The following is a 23076-nucleotide window of genomic DNA, read 5'->3' on the forward strand; positions in this document are numbered from 1 at the left end:
TTATTCTAATTTTTTAGGTTTGTGTAATTGAAGGAAGCATTTAAAATATTGTTTGTTTTTATGGAGATATTGCTATTTTTAATAATTAGTATATTTTTTAGTACTGCTGTTTTCTAAGTTGTTCTTTTAATTGTTATTATATTAATTCTTTTGTTCTTTTCATAAATGTTTTTGTTTTTATCTTATAGTATATTTTAAAGTTATTAATGTAAATTTATAATCGGTATATTTAGTGCTTTTTACATTTGTTTACATGTTTTGAATTTTATGTCAAATCAATTATTTATAATATATTTCCTTATTTTTTTTTTTAAGTGTGTTCTTAAAAAAAGTTTACTTTTATTTTTACATCTTGTAAATATATATGTAAAAGTTATTTTTAATTACAATATTTTTTAATACTTTTAAATAACAATGCTTATTGATATAAATTTGATACTAAGTGGCAGATTTATGGAAAGTGGCGCTGCACCGAGTGCAGCACCACTTTCCCTGCGCCCCTTAGCACCCCTCTACTGCCACCATGTGTAAGCTGTATTTAAAATACGGTGTACCATGGTGCAGGGTAGGGGGCAATAGCGTCATTCAATGTGACGCTATTGATGTACTCTGCAGGAGTAGCACCAAAATGTTGGAGCTACTCCTGCAGAGTACATACAGGCCCATTCTAAATAATGGAAGCCTCCTTTGAATGCTTGCTCTGAGCAGGCTTTAAAAGTGCCATAAAAAGAATGGCACAGGCATAATGCAGCGCAAAGGGTTGCAGAGTGGCGCAATGCAAACATTGTGCCACTCTGTAATTATGGTGCGGGGCTTTCGGCTTTGTTAGGCCACATTAACATAAAAAATAATGACACTAATGTGGTATAAGGTTGGCTAGGGAATTATAAATATGCCCCTAAGAACCAAGATATTTTGTAGACAGTATTTTTGTAGTTTGTAATCTTGATATTTAGTACTATAATATTTTTGCTGTGATACTTGTGTATCCTGATATTTTTGATGTGGAGATTATATTTTAGCAACAGCTGTGTCATGCCAGGGTGGTTAACTGCAAAGAGCTGATCACTGTAAAGTACTTTCGTACCAAACATTTTTCATTAGCAGGACAGCAGATCCAGCACATTTTAAAGAAATTCAACAGGATAACATTTTCTTAAGAAATTCTCTATTGCCTTGATTATGCAATTTTGTGTCGTCTGCTTATTTATCAAGTAGGTTTGGTTCAGACATGCTTTTCCTGTTGATCTGTTACCAGAAAAGAGGATGTTTCTCATACCAAAGTTTATTTTTAGGGTGAATACCTTTTTTGCATTTGTTGAAATTTATGGAAAAATAAAAGACGACATCATAGCTTTTGATTCAATGACCGGTACCGGTGAAGTAAAATATATTTCACTACTTTCATTATGTTAAATTGTGGGAGATAATTACCATATTTTTTATTTATGCACTAATGGTCTCTGGTTACTTGTATTGCTCTGTATTTTTTGTTAGTACCAGGATCCCTTTACAAGTAGTTATGTGCACTATAAAATAAATAAATGTATATGTTCAAAAGACACAGAGAAATATTTTTGGTACCTGAGGGTGTCGCCTTAGGAAGAAACAGGATTCCCTGCTGCAAAAGACGGCCTGCCAGTCACCATTCTCGTTGACCACTCTTGATTCCTCAGATTGCATCTGAGGACTCAACAACAAAAAATTCTCTGCACCCCTGAATGATTGATTCCCACAACCCTGACAAAGTGGACCTTTGATGGACGGATGCCCCTCTCTCTGTGGGAATTTCTGGAAACTGCATCATGGACTGATACCCCTTGCATCCTGGAAATTTCTGGCAACTGCATATTTGTAGGTACAGTTGGGACTCAACAATTGAACACTGTATCCTTGTTGTCTGAAGTCCCTACACTCTCATCCTTGAGTGACTAGTGTCTCTATACTCTGAAAAGTGCATTCTTGAATGATTACTGAAAACCCTCAAAATGATAACTGCATCATCAAGTGATTAGTTTTCCTCCACACCCTGAGACCTGCATTGTTGAGTATGATTAGCCCCCTGCACCTTAACAATCTATGAGAACGTGGAGTTTATAGTCATCAGCCAACATGCTATCACTCTCCTCTGCACACTTATCCCCACACCAATCTCCTTGACCACTCTTGATTCATCTAAGGACTCAACATCTATAAATCCTCTTCTTCATGCTCCCTTTACCCATTCACGAACATGCTGCTGTGCACTAACCTAATCACACACCCACGTTTTAACACTGAATGGACACTGTAAACGGCAACTCTCACAATGCTTGTTTACTACCTGATGTTTACACAGGAAACCGTCTACATTAATGACTGTGTTAAATCCCATCTCAACCTCTTCACATAAGGCACACCACAACTACTCTCTGCGATGACCTTTCTGCCCACCTACATATACCAAAAAAACTCGGTTTTTAAGAAATATCAAAAGTCCACCATTTTCAATCAACATTTTTCTGACCACTCTTAATCCAACACACACATTCTGCATGACCACTCTCATGGCAAACTAAATGATCTCTTCCTAGTTTCCAGTTCCCTCTCCTACTCGTGCCTGTATTCAACCCCCCTCCCTCTTACCACTTCCTAATTTATATATTGGTCTACACAACATCACCCCTTAAACCCTGCATAATCTCAGCTCTAGATATGAAATCTATCTAGACTTAAATCCCTGATTGCATAAACCAAACACAAAATAAATTTGATCTATATGTAGACAACTCCTCTTCAACCAACTGAATGGGATGCTTCTGTAAATCATCACCCTTTCTACCTTTACCACTGCAGTCTATACCCACTGTCCTGGATAAAAAACAGTCAATGCAACCCTCAAAATAAATGTGCAACCATTTACAGAGATGTCACAAATCCGGCATTTGGGAACACCTAAACAAGACAACTGTTTTAGCTTCTTCCATTTGCCTGGCCAGATCGGCATACTACCTCAACTTTGTCTCCGACATCAGGACATAACCTACAAGTTATTCTGCTTATGTACCAACCATTGCATGTCATGTATTCATTTATCGAGTGCATATTTCCTAATTATAAATGCAGGCTACATTTAGTATTGTTTGCACATGTATTACATATAATATTTGATTTAGTTTGATAGTGTATCTGTTATTCATATACATGTAGTCTTATGGTTTATAAGGTGTTATAGAATCAGGTGAAAGTGCAACAGGATTAATATGTTTATTCTTACATTTAGCATAATTTATTACAGGGCTTACCTTTTTCAAAATAAACAGGAGTGTGTATTTAAGCTTGGTACTGAGAAATATTAAGCAGAGGAGAGATCTTTAACTTCCTGTGCGACTTGGTTTGTGTGAGGATAGCTGTAAACATCCCTGGTGAAGGTCACTTACTCCCCTCTCCAACACAGTCCACATTGGCTCATTCTCCAGAAAGTTCATCTCTGAACTGATATATGTGCTGTGCATTGCTATCCCTTTAGTGTCTCCATTCACCTCTTCTCTATTCAAGTTGCTAACTCACTAGCCCTATCACCATGTCTCCAACATCAATGTATCTCTCTTTCAAACTCTACTGGTATTTCTACATCTCTTCTATAAAACCCTCAAGTTTCTGGTGCTTAATGAGATCACTCATTACTTCCCAGGCTTTAACCTACCAAGCCCACAGCCATTTAGTTTTCATGAATTAACTTATACTCAAATGTCCGTCACCCACATCTCAAACATTCACACCTCTGTACACCAGAATCATCTCACTTACATTTTTTATTTTTCCTCTCCTCGTGGCTGCATTTGACATACACAAGCACTTTATCAAGCTCCTGATTGTTGCCTTGGGTTTGGTGTGTAAGGCACTACTGGGGTTTGCATCCTTTTGCTCTAACCATTCTTTCTAAGCTGCTGCCTTGTGCTCAATCACTTGCTTGGCGTACAGTGATGCTCTGTGATGAGACATTTCTGCTAGTTGCACCCCTCCCATTACAAATACTCAAGACTATTCAAAAATTGCATTTTGTAAACTGCACTTTATACTACACTTAGTAGTACCATAATAGTACTACTATGCACTATTAAAAATACAATCTAACCTACATATGGAAGGTTTACTTCTCTGACTTTTATTTGATGAGATCTCTGCCCTGGCTCTGAAAATCTCATTTTAGAAGTAAATGTGGGAGGGACAGGGGAGTGGCTGGAACATTTCAAAGAATTATGAACAAATAGAAGGGGATTAGAGGTAGTAAGGTGGGATAAGGGAGGTCTAGGCAGAGTTGTAGAGAGAGAGATGCACAAACCCACAAAGAGCAAGCCCATTGCTCCTCACAAACTACTCTCTTATGGTTACTAAAACCAAAAAGAGGAAAAATAGTCATACATGTGCTCCATTTCAGAGATGGAATAACCCCAGCATCGACAACCACTACTATTTCAATCCCATTCCATAGAAAACAATTGAGATAGAGACTTCCATAGGAAATTTTTAAAAAACACAAGTTTTTTAACAAATACGTCTATAATTATTTTAATGTTACAAAATGAATATAAATTATGAATACATATTATTTTATTTTACAATATTTTTAATTACCTTTTCAATGTTAAAAATAAATGTAACTATTGTTTAAAAAAAAGGCACATTAAAGTAACTGTATACCTATCATTGAGTAAATTGGAATGCCTAATAAATAAATATAAACATTTTACCTTATATGGGTTTAATTTATTTAAAAAATGTAAAACAAATATTTAATTTAACATAATTATATTCATTAAATATGTAATTTAAAATGTAGTTAATAATGCAGTTTCATTTTTTTTAAAATGTGCATTTAAAATACAAATATAAAATATCTCACATTTCCATTTAACATACAAAAATGTGTCATTCTTTTTTTTAAACTTTAATTAACTTTTATTTATTTCCCTATACTTTAGAATGAGGAGATCTCTGCTTTGATCCTGGAGATCTCCTCCAAGAGTGTGGAACATTAAATACTGTGTAAACTCACAACTAGTAGTCACTATAAAGTCATATTAGATGCTTTTACTGGCTCTAACCCCCATTACGGGGCAAGGGACATTTAAGTCTACACCTTTGAGTAACTTTACACTTATAAGTGGCAAATAGCTGAAAGTAGTAAAGAATCTCATAAGTGTAAGAGTAATGTGCACATGCAGATTTACTCATGTGCATATTTACCTTTGCGACTGGTCCCCATTATCCTTTCCTTTGGCTTCTCGTACCACCTGTATTCCAATGACCTGCAATTCCACTAAGCTCCTGCTTCAATACAATATATTTTACTGTCTAAAAGTATTAAAATACGTTTTGGAACTCTACTTACTAATTCTAAAGTAATCCAGAATGGAAATCCTGTAGTCCCCACCTCATCCACTACAACTTCTCTCATATTTTCATCTCCTTCCTATAGAACACATGTAATACTCTTCCATGCCAATGAACCTGGGAGTACATTTTAATAATTTTAATATGTAGATGGAATTGTACAGTAGATGTACCACCAATAACACTAGATTTTGTCTGCTATTGAACATTCTGTGATCGTGATCCCTTTAAAGTAGTTATGTCCTTTATGACTAGATTGGTAACGATTAATCTGAAAATTTGCAACAATATGCTCTTCTGCCAGATGATACGATCATATGAGACCCACCAAGTCATCTGTCTCACTTGACTGAATCAGCTAAATATAAGGTACAGTTTAAGCGGCATAAACTAGTATTCAAAGCCTCTTTTTCCCATGACCATCCTTACATATACCATATTTTGTCATGTTGCTACATTCAGAAATCCTTCATGGTCTTTCGTTCAGATCAGTTGAACTATTTTGTCTTATTTATGACCCCACCTAGCTCCTCAGATGCACCCTGTCACTCTTTGAGTTTAAAAGCATTCTTTTTTTTTTAAATCTGTTTATTAAGCATAACATTCACATAACAGTACATTGGCTGTTAATGATTTATCAAATTATTTGCCTACATATATAAACTTGCACGGCCTTATTACATAGTGACTTGTATAAAAGAGAGAAGAGAGAGAACAAGATATAAACAAACATAAGATATTGCTAACAGAGCAAAAAAGGAAGAAACATTCAACTTAAATACTGTACGACAACTGCTTGCCGAATAACGATGCAGCTAAACGCGATTAATGTCATTACTGATATTGGCTACCTCTGACAGAAGTTAGGAGAGGTAAGAGGAAGGAGTGCAGCTGATATGTGTAAGTGTGTGTAGAGCGGAGGACAAAATTGGGGCGAGGATTATGTTTTGCGGAGTGCGGCGGGATGCTGAGCAGGATTAGTATTGAATGAGCTGGGTTTGTCCTGCGTAAAGGCTTAAACGCAGTGAAAGCAGCCTGGTGTGTTACGTTAATACTTTGAGGATAAGAATGAGAATGCCAGTAATGACAATAAATGAGATTGAGGCAGTTCAAGTATCATGCTGACCGTATCAACCTGGTTGTAAGAGTTATGTATGGTGCGCTATTCACGGGGGGTGCAAGTCATCCCGCGCTTCTATTGCCACCACGAAAGTGTTCCAGATTTCTGGGCCCTCCTCAATGAGACCTTTGTGTTGCAGTAGGTTGAGTGTCTGCGCTTCGGCCTGTGAGCGACTGTGTAAGTCACGAAGCCAAACCAGGTGGGATGGGACATGTGGAGCCTTCCAATGTGTTGCTATCAGACGTTTGAAGACAACAAACGCTAAGTCTATGAATCTGTGTATCTGTTTATCTCCCCTAGTACGGTGACGTATGCCCAGTAAGCAGGACTCTGGTGTGGGGGATAGTGCGAGGGATGAGATGTCTGCTGTGGCGTCTGTGACGCGGTGCCAGGCCGAGTTTATTGAGTGGCAGCTCCAAACCATGTGGTAAAAGTCGGCTGCTGGGGTAGCGCATCTTGGGCATGTCGGAGTTGTGTTCGGGTATATTCTTTGGATGCGGGCTGGGGATAAGTAAGAGTGATGGATGTAATTGAATTGGGTGTAACGTAAGCGAGGATTTCGGGATATTGATTTGATCGTTGCAAGAGCTGCGATCCAGGTTTTTTGTGGTAATGGTGAAGAAAGGACCGTGTCCCAATGTGCCTTAGTGTGCGGCAGGGTGGTACAGACTGCTGCTAATAGTATTTTGTATATTTTAGTTATGGTTCCTTTTGTGCTACCTATTGTAAGGATAGTGGTGAGCAATGAGGACTCAAGAGGTTCGTCATTGCCGAGACCCCAAAGCTTATTAAGAAGCTGTTTAATTGCGCTGTATGTCAGGAAGGCCCCATTGTGCATCACCCCGGCAGACACCAGTTCCGCGAAGGAGTACAGCGCGGAATTGGAGTATAGATCGCCCACCTTCAGTGTATTTATGTCACGTGTGTTATGATGTGTTGAAATAATTTGGGTGCCCGGCAATTGGAACAGCGGTAGCAAGGGTGAGTAAGGGGGGAAGGGAGTCTTGCCTTGGACATATCTACGCCAACAGAAGTGAGCTGCTTCCAGCAGTATGAGTTTCGGGGATAGGGAGTGAGGGCTAGATAACAATGTAGGCAGCAGCCTTTGTGGGGCCATACATGACTGCAGCATTACGCCCTCGGTGGAAGGGACATCACGAAGCCATGCAGACAGCCACGACAATTGAGCGGCTGCGTAGTATCTTTCAAGGTTGGACATGCCCAGCCCGCCCATTTCCTGCGGATTTTGTGTTATGGTCAGCGCTACTCTGCGTCTATCTTTGCCCCAGAGTAGGTCGGTTAGTATTGAATGCAATTTGCTAAAGAAGGAGCGTGGCAGGCACACCGGGAGGGCAGTGAAATAATATAGGAACCTCGGGAGGATAAGCATCTTGGCTATTGCTACCTGGCCCATCGGGGATAAGGGGAGTGAGCTCCAGAATGGTATTGAGCTGCAGGTGGAGCTTAGTACTCTGTCAATGTTGCCCTCTTTTAGATCTATAATAGAATGATAAATCTGCACTCCGAGGTATTTAAAGGTTGCATGTGACCACAGTGGTTTATACTGCAGTAGTGTTGTATGTGTGTCAGCCGGGATGGAGATAAGAGGGAAGATACTGGACTTGGACCAGTTGACGTGCAGTCCAGAGGCGAGGGCGAAGGAGTCCAGCAATTTCAGCACTCCTGCCAAGGAGGTAGAGTGATTACGCAAGTAAATCAGGGCATCATCTGCATATAGGGATATAATATGATAGGTGTTAGATTCCGGGATGCCCCATATATGTGCGCGGCTGCGTAGTTTAATTGTCAATGGCTCCATGGCAATGGCAAATAACAAGGGAGACAATGGGCAGCCTTGTCTGGTGCCTCTGCTTATGGGGAATGCTTCGGAGATAATGCAGCCTTTTTTTACACGTGCTGTGGGCTTAGAGTAAAGCGTTTTGATCCAGCTGATGAAGCCGGGACCAAAACCGAACGCCTTGAGTGTGCAAAGAAGATAATTCCAGCTTAGTGTGTCAAACGCTTTTTCAATATCTAGGGAGAGGGCGACCGCTTCGGTGTTTGTGTTGCTGTGCATTATATGGAGCAGCCTCCTGATATTTAGGAAGGTGCTCCTACCAGGAATAAAGCCGGACTGGTCGTGATGTATCAGGCTTGGTAGATAGGGGAGAAGCCTATTCGCTAATACTTTCCCTTATAGTTTGCAGTCTGTATTGAGGAGGGAGAGCGGTCTGTATGATTTAACATCAAGGGGGTCACGACCAGCTTTTGGAAGGACAACTATTAAAGCTTCGCGCATAGAATCTGGCAGTTGTAAGTTATGGTGCGCTTCATTGAACACCTCTACGAGCGGGAGTAGGAGATGACTAGCATGGGAGTTAAAGTATTCTACCGGTAGTCCATCCGATCCGGGGGTTTTACTGCGCGCCATTTGTGCCAGAGCTGAGCGCAGCTCTTCAATGGTAATGGGGCCATCCAGAGTAGGGGTGTTATCGAGGATAAGTTGGTTTTGAGAGACAAGTTGTAGTATATCAGTTAGGTGTAATTCCGGCGGAGGGGGAGGAGACGTATAAAGTGTGCGGTAATATATGGAAAAGGCTTCGTTGATGCCTGACTGAGTGTTGACGATAACGTCGGGGTTTAGGCGTATCGCGCCGATAGGCGTTGGCTGTGAGGGCTGTCGGGTCAGCCAGGCTAATAGTCTACCGGATCTGTCTCCTTCAGCGTGCTGTCTTGTCATATAGTGTCTGTAGTCATGTTTGCCTAGTCTGGTGGCTGCTTCGTTATGGGCAGCCCTGAGCGAGTTCAGTGTTGTTAGTGTGGACTCGTCCCTGACGACCACATTCTCTGCATTACAGATTTTTACCTCTAATGTTTGTAGTTCTTTGGTAAGTGCTTTTCTCACCCCCACCGTGGCTGCAAGGCAGTGTCCCCGTATCACCGCTTTATGGGCATCCCACTCTATAGAGCGGGATGATGTTGTGTTTTTATTTAGCAGGAAGTAATCAGCTAATTTTTTAGATATATCTGTTTGAAAGGGGGGGTCTAAAATAGCTTCCGGCTGCAATCGCCATGTTGGTATGCGAGTGTGCATGTGACCCCAGGCCATTGTTACACATAAAAGATTATGCTCTGATATAGTGCGCGCTAGGTATTCAGACATGCACACTTTCTGAATTACAGCTGCGGATACAAAAATCATATCTATTCTGGTATATAACTTGTGTGCAGGGGAATAATAAGAGTATTCATGTTGGGTGGGATGGGCCGTCCTCCATACATCCCTCAAGCCGTTATTTAAAGCCCAACTTGCTAGTGCTTGAGAGGCGCGATTGGAAGGAGCTGAGGTAAGCGGGGGAAACGAGCGGTCTATTTGAGTGTCTAAGACACTGTTGAAGTCGCTTCCCCACACGCACTCCAACATAGGGTCACTAAGGTTACCGGTAGAAAGTGTGGATAGGAAATCGCGCTGGTTTGCATTTGGGGAGCACAGTGCAACTAGGGCTAAAGGGGACCCATCTAGGATGCCCTCAACTATCACGTGCCGACCGTTTAGGTCACATTGTGTACGAGATACGGTAAATGGGACCCCGGGGGCGATCCAGATCGCTACCCCGCGGGCAAATGATGAAGAAGTTGTGCCATGCAATTGCCCCTTCCATTTCGAGCGCGTGTTTTCTAGCGTGGTTTTGTATCTGATGCCTCTTGAGAAAGGCATGAACCCTTTGCCGCTTCCGTGGAGTTGCCATACCTCTAATATTCCACGTGAGCACCTTGTATTTCACAATGCTTTGATGAGTTTGAGTGGCCATGATGTTTTTGTGGTTTTCGTGTGGCCGAGGGAATGGGTGTCTGCTGACCACGGCATGAAAGCATTGTGATGCTCGCTCGCTAAGATTGGGCAGCCAGTGACTACGATATTGTGAGCTGTAATCCTATTGCTATAATGGATATGACATGTACGTTTGCTGCTGCATTTGCAATTAACTAGCATGTGACAGAACCAACAACTAAATAAAAAGGTGCACTCTAAAACAAAATATAATAACAACTGAATTAAAAGATAGAAATCAATTCCAGCAATTGCTGGCTCGAGAGAATGGTCCATATGGAACAGGGGGGTGCCGGGGAGCATTGGTGCAGAGTCATGGGTTTACCCTGCCCGATTCACTCGTGATGCAGAGTGCGCCGCCCAGGGGCACAAACGGAGCACGCAACGTAATAGGGAGACACCAATGGCACCCAGAAGGAGGTGTAGGAGAGTTGTGATGCTGTCCTCAATTTGTGGGAACAAATAGAACCCAACTGCTTAGCAGATATCGTCCGCTGTGCGTGGTGTGAGGGTAGGACCACGTGTGGATTCAGCTGAGTCAGAGTTTGCATCTTGTTCCTGCTCGACGTCCGTTTGTATAGAGAAAGCAGTTGGTGATGTGTTAACGAATCTGGATGTGGCCCGCAGGAGCCGGGAGCGTTCAGTTTGCGCTTGTTCAGGCGAGGGCTTAGCGCCTTGTTTTTTGCGCTGTCTACGACCCGACGTGGAGGAGGGTCTATTGTCTCCCAGAGTATTTGTGTCTAACGGGTCAGCTAGACCCTTGGCATGGAGCCAGGTCCAGGCGTCTTCCGGAGAAGTGAAGAAGAGTGTACGAGTGTCATCTTGCACCCGGAGTCTGTCAGGGAACATCAACGCATACTTGATGTTGTGTTTTCGGAGACATGCCTTAACATGGTAGAAAGAGTTTCGTTTCTTTTGTACTTCTGCTGTAAAGTCTGGGTAGGCTGTAATCACAACGTCTTCGAAGCTTACCGGGCCAGATTTGCGGAATAACTGTAGGATAAGGTCTCTGTCACGGTAATTAAGGAGTCTTACTATAAGCGGACGTGATTGTGAGCCAGGTAGGGGAGGTCTGGCGGGAATCCTGTGTGCCCTTTCGACAGAAAAGAACTTCGGGATGTTATCTTTGAGAATAGTGTCAGTGAGCCATTGCTCTATAAATAATTCAGCGCTAAGGCCTTCGGCCCATTCGGGGAATCCCACCATACGGATATTGTTGCGGCGAGATCTGCCTTCTGCATCTTCAGCTCTGCGTTTTAAGGAATACACCTCTGTTGATAAATGAGCTAGTTGCGATTGGAGATCTTTCACAGAGCGGGGAAGGGTTACAGTGTCTTTTTCAAGTTCGGTTACCCTGTCAGCTAGTGCGTGTTGGTCAGTGCGAAGTATGTTAAGATCTTCTGTTACCGAACCTATTTTAGCTTCTAGAGTAGTTTTAGTGTCTAGAATGGCTTGTAGTATCTTTTCAAATTGTGACGTGTGTGATTGCAGGGTGAGTTCCAGCTTCTGCAAAGCCACTTGCGCCTCTGAGGAGGGTGAGGTGGCGTGGTCCATTTTGCCCAAAGGTGCTCGTGGGGTCTTTGGTTTGACCATTTGGCAAGTGCGGGAGCGCTTAGACGTTAGCGTGCTAAGAAAACGCAGAGCAGTGTGTGCGGACAAGTCAAGTGTCATGCCAGTTCAGCCTGGGTGTTGAGGAGGAGTAAGGCGAGGACCAAACGAAGATGTAGATGAGTAGTAGCCTGGCACATTAACTATCACTTGTGGAGCTTAATAATTATGGTGCTGATGTGAGTTTATAAGTCTAGTGGGATAGGGGCAGTACGCTGTGTAGTATATTGGAGGTTGCAGCTGCTCTGGTTATCTTGTGTCCCAAGGGGGGTGATTAATGCGTGTACGCACTGCGACTCGGTAAATGTCGCCGATAGGCTCACCTCTCGTGATCCGTTGTGCGCTTTTCCCCCACACGAATAGCTGAATTCTTGACGCCTCGGTCCTACGGAGGTGGAGCCCGGGCCAATACTGGGCAAGGATCCATATAGTAGGGTCTACGGTTGTGGCACCATGTGCTAGTGAAACAATCCACGTCAAATCAGTGCGTTTGATCGGCCGCGATTAATAGTCCGGCACAGCCCGCAACACTGGGACCGATTAATTTGTGAACCTGTTCCCGCAGGCCACTCCGTGCAGGGAGCAGGAATGCAACAGGTCGGTGCCGCCACACAACAACGCCACAAAGTGAGTTTTCGGGGTATGCGCCCTAATACGATGTGCCGCTGCGCAGCGCTTCCTGCGTACCAGTGGGCCTTTTATGGCAGAGTTAGGCGCTGTTGTTTGCAGAGGATGCAGTGTTTAAAAGTATTGGCCGCAGCTTGTTGGGCCTGTCGATGCGAAGTTTTGCGTGGTCCAGCCACTGGCGGAACGAGGGCGCGGTGTTGCTTTCGGTAAGCGGCAGGTCTCAACCCGCGAGGGGCCACGTTGCAGCAAAGAGGATCCAGCCGCCACCGCCCCCTCGGGGTGTCCCTCACAGGCTGGCGTGCGATACCAGCGCCCAGGTCCGGGTAGAGTCCACGGTGGTGCCCCCAATCCGTGCAGCGCGAACCCGGGCTCCAGCGAGAAGAGGCGTATCCCGTGCGGCTCGACCTCCAGGCCGGCCGCGGGACGCTGTGTTGCTACAAGTTAGCGGGGGAGCCCTGGTGCGGAGAGCCCCAGCCGCTGTCTGCCGCGATGGGTGACGAACGGGTAAGCCTGCTTCGGCAGGGCTTAACCCGACAGGGATGACACTGCAACGGAGGTGGCCCGGCCGGCACCGCCCCACCAGAATGCCCACGACTGGCCGGCGCGCTACACCACCTCTCACCTCCGGGCAAGATCCACGATGGTGCTCCTCAGCGGCGGAACGCGAGCCTGTGCTCCAGCTTCGGACCGCGAGAGGCACTGCGCAGCACCCTCGGCGAGTGTGTTATTTGAAGATCAGGTACAGGCCGCGATCCGACGGAGTGCCAACTGCGCGTCGGTAGCTCATTTCCTTTTGTGGGCGTCGTGCAGCCCCCGGGCAACGCACTTATCGACGGGCGGACCCACTCGAGGGGGGGCCCGGTCGCCTCTAGCAGGATGTTTGTTTGGGCCAGGGATCGGAGCTGCAGTTTATGCTGCCGCTCCGGTCGCCATCTTGGCTACGCCCCGTTTAAAAGCATTCTTAAAGAGCAATTTACCTTGGATGACTGAATCTGGAGAAACCAGAACCTTCCTCCGTCACCACCCATGAATTTATATTTATGTATAAAAATAAATGTGCCCTGTAAATAATGTGTGCCTAATTGTGTTGCATTGTGAAGTCTGCAACCCTGTCACACACTCAAAATCAATGACTTTATCCTGAAGTTATTTCCTCTATCTGTTACCTGTCCAATGTGCTCTTTTTACTGTAACCTAGGGGGATGTACAAAAGGGAGTTCCCAAACTAGTCGATGTCTTTCCACATCGACTGGTTTAGAACCTGCCCTTAATGCGGTGATATGACTGATGTACTAGTCACATTGCAAAATGCACATTAGCAGTAAATTACCAAACTGCCTGCCTCTTTTGTATGTATGCAGCAGGAGGCGGTGTGTGACCACCTGCCAAGGCAGGGATTAAGGGATCCCTGCATTGTAAACTGACATTTTTTTTGTAAAAACAAATTGCACCTTGTTCCCTATAGGTCTAGGCTCAGATTTGTTTTAAAAAAGGGGGTGTCCTGCAGGGAATGACATAAAATGACCACTGTTGGCTCTCGGCATGGCCATCCACTACTATTCACAAGGTGAAAGCTGTTCCATGCAGACATCTACCAATTCACAAACAGGTTAGTGCCCCACATCAGTAAACTTATCAATGATTTGCATTGCAACTGCAGTTGCAAAGCACCATCGTCTACTGTGACTTGACAGATATGTTTACCCTTGTTATTGGTCAAGACATGAATTAATAATTATTTATTGTAGAAATATTCAATTTCACATGATTCACAAAAATATTGGTGTGCAAATAAATGAAGCCATATAAAAATATTGTGTTGTCCACAAATTTGCAATTTAAATAGATGAGTTGAATACATTTTGCTGAGGTAAGTAAGCTTTTTATGTTTTTCCTGAAAAATGAGGGCCCAAATTACCTATAACATGACGCAACATGGTGCCACAAGCTAGCTTGTGGTGCCGCACTGCGCCATTAAGAAAGTGTAGGGATGTATTGTATTTACAGCAATACGGTGGCATAGGAATTTGAATTATTCCCAGATTTAAGAAACCTTGTAAATCTGTGAACACATTAGATTCCATGGGTGTTGCGTGGGAACAGCCACACTTTTGTAATGCCCCTTTCACGCACAGTTATGCGTGAAAGGGTGCCATATTTACAAGGCCAGGTAAAGCCGCGCAAGGTGACTTTCAGTGGCCTTGTAAATATGTGCAGGCACATTGCGCCGCTGGAGCGTCACAAAAGTGACACTTGGGCAGCGGTATTGTGACAAGGGGTCTTGGAATTATGCCCCGAGGTTTGTTAATGGAAAAATAATACCTTTCGCCAAATTACGATATATTGCGGGCACAATCTTCTGAGCTCCTGGAAGTCTTGAGTGATACATCACTGCAGTCAACACTCATGAGACAAAAGGCAAATGTGTTTGTTGGCAATTATGAGATGCTATATACAAAAATGTATATACAATCATATTTGTGTGCTTAATGGTAACACAGACAAAGTATTCTTATTCCAATATTAATACTCACCTCCCCATTTAGGAAGCAGTACAAAACAGCAACAACAAAACCCTAGAGAAACAAGAAACAGAAAGATGTCATAACAATGTGTGCTGGACAAAACAATGGCTTCAGCATTATGAAATGAAAAACGATGCAACCAATGAACAGAGGAAACCGCATTTACTACATAATCACCTGAAAGGATCCCAGTCCTAATTCAAACACCAGCCTTTCTCGCTTACTGACATTTTCAGGGGAAAACGCAAACACAGTGTAATGAATTCCAAACAGTGGGATCAGAAGAAGTGTTGAGCGGGCCAGCCTCCTGTCAAAGGAAATTAGAAAAACAAGTTTAACTTACGTTTCCTTTGGAGCCTTTTATGCATCCCAGTAATGTACTTGTACAGTTTGCCATATTTCTGGAGGTTTCTAAACAGTGTTTCAGAACACATTTTCTTGTATTAAATCACCCTTCCCTCTTGTCTCCTTGAGAGCAACATATTCCCCTAACTTCATTTAGAGCTAGATCAAAGCGAAAGTAGATATATGACACGTTTAGTGCATGTTTAGGGATTCGTTCTTTATATAAATGTTTATAACTTCACACGTGTTAATTGGCTGTTTTGCACCTTAGCGCTTCAACTCCTTGTCAGGTGTAGTAAACGCTATCTAAATACATTTGCAATTATCCATCGCCTATAATTTTATTGAATATTAAAGATGCTTCCCAGCAGGGAGGTGTATTTAGAACAGATATAGAAACGATTTATAGTTTTAATGCACCTCACAGGAGGAAAGGAATCTTATTCGCACAAAAAGGATACCACTATTGGTTTTGAAATACTGTCACAAACTAAACCTGTTTGAAATAGGCATCTCTAAGCTTTCAAGGGGAGGTTTTAGCGCTGTACTTCCTGCGTTTTTAACAAATCACAGGTTGTGTGATATCATTTCTTGTGATGTCACTGGGGTAAGAGGTCATTTGGCATTTCCTGTGACATCATTGTGCAGTCTATAGTAGCGCTATGTTGCTTCTGCTACCACTAGTGTTTTGATGAAATGAAACCCAGCGAAACCACGGACGACGTGTACATATTTGGTGAAGCCATGCTTATAAATAATATCTTACATATTATCAAACATGACCAAGTATTGAGGTGATCATTACTGAGTCCGTCTAAGTGGATGGTCAATTGGAAAAGCTGAGTAACACTAGGTATTGGCTGTACCCAAAAATAATATAAGAAGGGGGCCGTCCCTCAGCACACATTCCCTAGGGAAGTCCAAACCTAAGACGAAGATTGGCACTGGCATGCTGATGCTATGCCCCAGTGTGTTCTCAAGGATACTGCGAATGACTCATTACAACATATGCTTCAATGCTTTTTTAGGCGGTAAGCATATACTATTTCAGCTGTGCAGAGTGCATCATCTCGTAACGTGAAAAATAATTCTTAGAAGTGCAATAGGAAAAGGAAATGTGGCAGTGCTATGGGTGGCACCAGCTGAAGTTACTTTTAAGTAGATGATTTTTTTATATGAATCATATACTGAGTCCTACCACCTACCACAGATTGAGAGAAGAAATTGCTAGAAATCCATATTCTGCAGAATGCATACATGATGATAATAATAAGCACTTTAGACCTCTGTAGACAATACTACGTTGCCATCCTTTTCAGCGGCATACAGTTTGACAGAAATGTGATGGATTGCCACTCTTCTACAATACAATAATATCAAAATTACATTCATTAAGACTCCCTGCTAAAGAAAAATGATTGGCTACAACAAATCTGCTTCCAAACTGTCGATCTATCTGTCTGTCTGTCTATCTATCTATCTATCTATCTATCTATCTATCTATCTATCTATCTATCTATCTATCTATCTATCTATCTATCCATCCATCTATATATATATATATCTGCCTGCATGCCTGCCTATCTGTCTATCTATCTAATAAATAACAGGTAACTGTGTAAAATGGGCCTATATTTTCATCAAGGGATTCTGGTGACTTTTACAAACCAGAAGGCCGAGTGTCTGTAATATTATACCTATTTATATCTTTTACACCATATTGTATTTTGTTTTGTAGTTACATGTTCTATTTTGGATCCACAATCTTATTGGTGGCACTGTGTGGTTCTGGAACTCTGGTCACAAGAGAAGCTTTCTGTTGACCGTTGTTCCAGGAGCCGATCGCTACGTTGTGGTCGTGGGTCTTATCCTGCTGATTAATTAAATCTTACTTCTCTACAACTTATGAGGATCTCACTCAAGCGTAACCCCTGCTTCAGCATCTTATACATGTCAACTGTATCCCAGCATTGCAATATAGGACCCTTTTAGACGTTACGTATTGTTATATTATATTATGTATTAATTAAGTTTAGTACTGTTTGAGTGTCATCCGTTTAGTATTCAAGGTTTGCCTCGAACTGTAGATCTTTGTCAATGCTTACAGAAAAATGTGTATTGTTATTGGGGATAATGTGCTAATATTTAAAATGTGTTTCATGGCATCTGGATGCTAGATACATGCAAACCTCAGGCTGTTAAAATGACACGAGGGGGGCATTAGCGCATGGGTTGGTGGTCCAGAAGCTTGGGTGTCCCCCTTGGACCTTCCTCGCCTGTCTCAGGCGCTGTTCGTCCCTTCCCCTGCAGCTTATGTGAGCACCTCAGCAAAGCTCCACACCTAGTGCACATATCATCAGTGGGGAGGTTTTTGTTTTAGGTTTCATTGTTCTTATGTTACTCTTTGTTCGGTAGGGTGGACCTGGCCACAGTTGAACATGCATTGTGTTGATAATTTCTGCTAATAATGCTTTGATACTAGATTCTGATCACCAAAAGGTGGATATATCTCACCAAGGATGCATGACGAAGGCAAGGTGTGGGAACTGTATGTTACCATTGTACTGCCATGTAATCCACGAGCGCCAAGCAAAATGTTGTCGGAGGACAATCACAGCTGATGTTTTTTGTAAGCCATTAAAGATTTAAAAACAAAATGTGTTTTGCATCAATTTTATTATTACATGTCAAATTTTAAATACAAAGCAATAAATTAAAAAATATGTTTTCTAAAAGGGTCTAATCTATTGTAGGACATTGACACTATGCCCTTCATTACGACCCTGGCAGTCTTAAAACTGCCAAGGCTACGCTGGCGGCCAGACCACTTCCAATGTGGCAGTCCAACATCCACAATTACAACCGTGGTGGTTGCCCCACAGTCGCACCGCCACTTCTCCACTGGAGGGGCTGTTGGTGCTGGCAGTCCCGATCCGCCAGGGCAGCGCTGTTGGGGATTACGAGTCCCCTCTCCAGCAGCTTTTACATGGTGGTAACACCTCCATGTAAAGGTTGGCAGAGATGGGGTGCAGGCGGCCCCATCGGGGCCCCTGCACTATCCATGCACTTGGCAACAGGTGCTGGTGCACCCCACACATCGCAACATTGCTGCTGGCTCAATTATGAGCCGCCGTCAATGTTGTGGGCTGTTTCCCCCTGAGCCAGTGGGAAGCTCTTAATATGGGCCGCGGGAATGGGACTGCACTGGCAGTAGCCCGACCACAGGAGTTTGGCGGGGAGCCTTTGCCACCCGCCAAACTCATAATGAGGGGCTTTATAGTAGGTTTAACAAGGCATATATGAAGAAAGAAAATAAACAGCAATGTGGGGCAGTGCCACTTTTTGCCGACATAGTTCTGTGTTTATAATGTTTGATTAATTAGTAGATGCTTCCATCAAGGAAGGGCATGCAAGAGAGATCTTGTCAAGTGCACTGTTTAATGCCTCGAGAGCAGCACTTTCAGCGTGAAACTTTTTTTAAACAGCACTGAAGGAAAGACAAAAATACAAAATGCTGTGTCAATCTTTTAACACATTTTTTTTAGTTGATTAGGAAAGGTAAATATCCTGCCAATTAATTCAGCGCTGTGAATTATGACAAATAACCCACAGTTAAGACGTTAAGACCTCTACTCTGTGAACACTGAAACCAATTGCAAACATTCAATAAGAAGGCTTACACATGCTATCTATCTATCTATCTATCTATCTATCTATCTATCTATCTATCTATCTATCTATAAATATATTTACATAGCACAATCCTTTAAACCAGTGGTTCCAAACCTTTTGATTTCTGTGGACCCCCACTTTAACATTAATGGAACCCAGGGACCCCCACTGAATCATCATGGGAATCCGGGGACCCCCGCCTGAGTCATTACTGGAAGCTGGGGACCTAATTTGTCAATATTTGTCAATATTTTTTAATTTTCCAGGCTCTCGCGGAGCCCCTGAGAAGGCTTCGCGGACCCCCAGGGGTCCCCGGACCACAGGTTGGGAACCACTGCTTTAAACCATAATTACTGCCAATTGCAGTTAAAAAATCACACTGTTGGTCACCAGATATGGAGTATACTTGATTCTTCTCTTGTTTTCAGCATGAAGACTTGTGCCGTAATTTTAGTTGGCTTCCCACCCACTCACTCTATCTATCTATCTATCTATCTATCTATCTATCTATCTATCTATCTATCTATCTATCAAAATATCTATCTATCTATCTATCTATCTATCTATCTATCTGTGTGTACATATATATATATCTATATATCTATACACACACATACGCACAATTATTCCTAGGTTTCTGAATTAGTGCGATGTTTGCTCATGAGAGACAGTCAGAAGAGTTGTCCTATCTACACACACCAGGAAAATGTATTGTTACATATAGTTTCAGAATTGGGGTAGGGCGTTTACCTTCTTCAATAGTGTAGTAGTTCATGTTTATTTTACTACAAACGCGAAGAGGTACCCAAGTTAAACCACGAGACATTTCAGATTGCCAAAGTATGTATATTTCAAGAGCAACTATATGAAAAAGACTTGAGGTTTATTGGCAGTTAGAATCCTGCATACTTTTAAAGTTTGTGATGATTAGGAAAATTACTTTTTTCTTGTCAAAAGGTCTGAGAGACTCCACTACTTTACAACAATATATTATTTTCTAACAAGAAGACAACTGCAGTCATCTTTTAGCAATTACAATCCATGCAGATTACCAAAAAATCAATTAAAAGTTTGAAAATTTTAACTTTAGCAAGTTAATATTAACATGCATGACCCAAAACATTCTATTGCAACCAAAACAACAGTTCTGGCAATTAATATGCTTTGCCTTTGCATATTATTGGCCAAATTCATTCTGGTTGATAAACCGATGAGTTTGTCTTAAAATATGAAATGAAACACATTGTGAATTATGTGTATCGCCATGCATGATACATAAACTCCATCACAGAAAGAATAAAGAACCATTCTATTTATTGTAAAAAATAAGGGTGTAGGATAAAGAAAATGTAGGTCTCCTTAAGTAAAAAAGACTGATAGAGAGAATTTCAGATTTTGTCATGTATCTTTTTCATGTTTTACGTGGTACTGTTCAATTAAAAAACATATTTTGAAGTTTGCTGTTTAACTTTATGTTTTGTGGCTGTAGTCAAGTGCTCCTTTTACAGGCTACACATTGCTGAGGAAACGCCAATTCTAATTTCGTCACTTCCCTCTGTACTGTAAACGAGCACTCTGCAGTTCTTTAATAACAGCTCAAACAGACAAATGAAATCTACAGATGTGATGCCAGTCCCACAACATAATAGACACATATAGAAAAAACACAAGCACAGTTAATAAGAGCAAACTCCGGCCAAACCCAACAAAACAAGCCATTACACTAAACTGTACAACAGTTTAGATACCTTTCTGCAAAAAAACGATCTTGAATGGCGATTTGCTCTTTCTATGTGTGCTGCAGAATGCAGCACACATAGAAAGAGCAATGAATGAGGAGAAATAAAAACACTTCTCCTCATTGCGCCATGCTAATGGGACACTTAGGGTGGCGTTAGATTTTGGCGCTACCACAGATTTACGATTTCTTGTAAGTCTGGGGTAGGGTTAAACTGCAATGGGTGTTGCTGTGGAACGCCCACAGCAACAGCCATTGCACGCCCATTTCATGCAAAGTGCTGCGTGTTAAGGGGTCATATTCACATGGTGGCGTTAAGCCACAAAAAGTGGCTTAACGCCACCTGGTAAATACGTGCAGTGTACAGCACCACTGAAACGTCACAAAAAGTGACACTCTGGTGGCACTAGGGGCTTATAAATATGCCCCATTGTTTTAATATGTGAATTCGAGTTTTCAGAGTAATCTGATGTATACCATTCATAAGATTTAAAAAGTCACATTACGGAGTGTCTGACTTATAAGGTAATGCAATTCTAATTCAATTCTTGTAGGGCATGCATGTCTCTTAAGACAATCAAGAATGCTAAATGTTAAATGTTTTATCGTAGGTTACTGCACTTATATATTTGGAAACAAGCACCGGGCATGATACACTGATTTACCTTCTTCAAAAAGCAACATAAAAAGCTCCCAATTTATTTGTAAATCCATCATTACAAGGCATTTGCCATGAATCTGAATTTTGTAAGACTAATGACATAGATCCTGGAAAGCTGCTGCAATATTAATGATTTTGTAATTTATGAAACCTGTTGTATTGAAAATGGTGTTGAGCTGGTAGCATGTCAACCAACAGTCATTAGGTATTGAGGGAGCACTGTAAAAACTGTAGTCACTCTATCTCCCCAGTCTCTTGCAGGATTTAGCCCTGTTGGCCCCCAAAGTACTGGGAAGGAATTGTTTTTTTGAGAGGACACAGTCTCTCACTGTGGGCTGCAGTTATTGCAACCATGGTGTGTCATCCACCTGGTTGTCCGAAAACCACAGTGCCCTGTGCGGTTCTGCTTTTTCCAGGTCTCAGGAAACAGTGCACGAAGCCCGTAGCTGCAGGCTGTGAGTTTAACTCACCTATCTGGAGCTGCCTTCCCTCATACCTGTGGGATTTTAGCTTCTGCTCCTTGCTCTTCCAGCTCTAAATGGCAATCAACTGCCTCAGGATCTGAAGTTGCATTTTAAAGCTGCCCAACAACTGGTCTGGTTCAGGTTTTTGTTCATGTTTGTTTTCCTTTTCCATTATGGCTCTTTGTTCCTTGATTCCTTTCTGTTTTTCCCAAACCTTTGTCTTTCTTGTTGTAAGATGTTTGATGTCATTTCCTTTTCTATCTCTTTTACTCTATAAGGACTTCAGTCTGGCTGGAGAGTGTGTCATAAAATAGTTGTGTTCCTCCACTTGTTTCCTTGCTTGTTCCATTTCTTAATCCTGACACCTTGCTCCAGAAGAATTCAGCTTTTGGATTCCTGGTTTTCTTCAATCCTTTGAAGTATTCCTCCAGCAACAAGTTTTATTACGCCTTTGGCATACTTCCTGAGAACATGGCAGCTTTACCAAGACATTTGCCAACCACATATTCTAGCGTGTGGTGATATTGTGACTTTTGAAAACAGGTGCCCTCACATATAACAGCGGAAGACCTGGTCTGGACAACAGGTTAGGGTCCAGATCTGAACAGGTTGCCAGGCCAAAAAATGTATGTTTCTGGCATCAATCCTTTCTTTGCCGACCGGGACGGACATGGCTGATCCCTTATGTTATGGGCCCTGAAGAAGCCCTTTTGTGTAGGATGAAACACGTTGGCTGATTGCTCGTTTGTTCAAGAAAAAGCAATAATAAAAAATGAAGATTTTTAAAAGATAACGTTGTATTACTGGACTTTACTGACTTTGCGCAGTGGTGCACTATCCATATCTTCTTGGAATTATAGTAGTTAAGGACCAAGAATGCTGCCCTTCTCCAATCAATCCATAGCAGGTCTTGCTACCTTCCTGCCATCAGATCTTCAATTTTAAGTATTCTGGAGATCCTTTGAGATTAAAGAGTTTTTCAACTGCCTACTGGTTATTATGTCTTTTGACCTGGACAGTTTTCCTCTGGCAGATACAAAGTGGGGTATCTAATTGGTTTCTTGACTGGTGCAACTCTGGCATGTGCAACTCCCTTAGTTTTCACCGA

The 23076-nt window shown here is 42.2% G+C and overlaps 1 protein-coding gene across 4 annotated transcripts in view; it reads right to left on the reverse strand.

Moving 5' to 3' along the window:
* ADCYAP1R1 (ADCYAP receptor type I) overlaps positions 1-23076 on the reverse strand; it is an 813459-nt gene that overhangs the window by 12267 nt on the left and 778116 nt on the right. For all 4 annotated transcript variants that reach the window (XM_069211038.1, XM_069211037.1, XM_069211036.1 and 1 more), the window contains 2 exons: positions 15266-15395; positions 15098-15139 (listed from right to left, as the gene is read on the reverse strand). In XM_069211038.1, coding sequence (XP_069067139.1) covers positions 15098-15139; positions 15266-15395 — 172 coding nt within the window. The remainder of the gene's footprint in view (positions 1-15097; positions 15140-15265; positions 15396-23076) is intronic.

Source organism: Pleurodeles waltl, chromosome 10 (genome assembly GCF_031143425.1).
Source record: "Pleurodeles waltl isolate 20211129_DDA chromosome 10, aPleWal1.hap1.20221129, whole genome shotgun sequence".
In the NCBI taxonomy this organism is placed as follows: Eukaryota; Metazoa; Chordata; class Amphibia; order Caudata; family Salamandridae; genus Pleurodeles; species Pleurodeles waltl.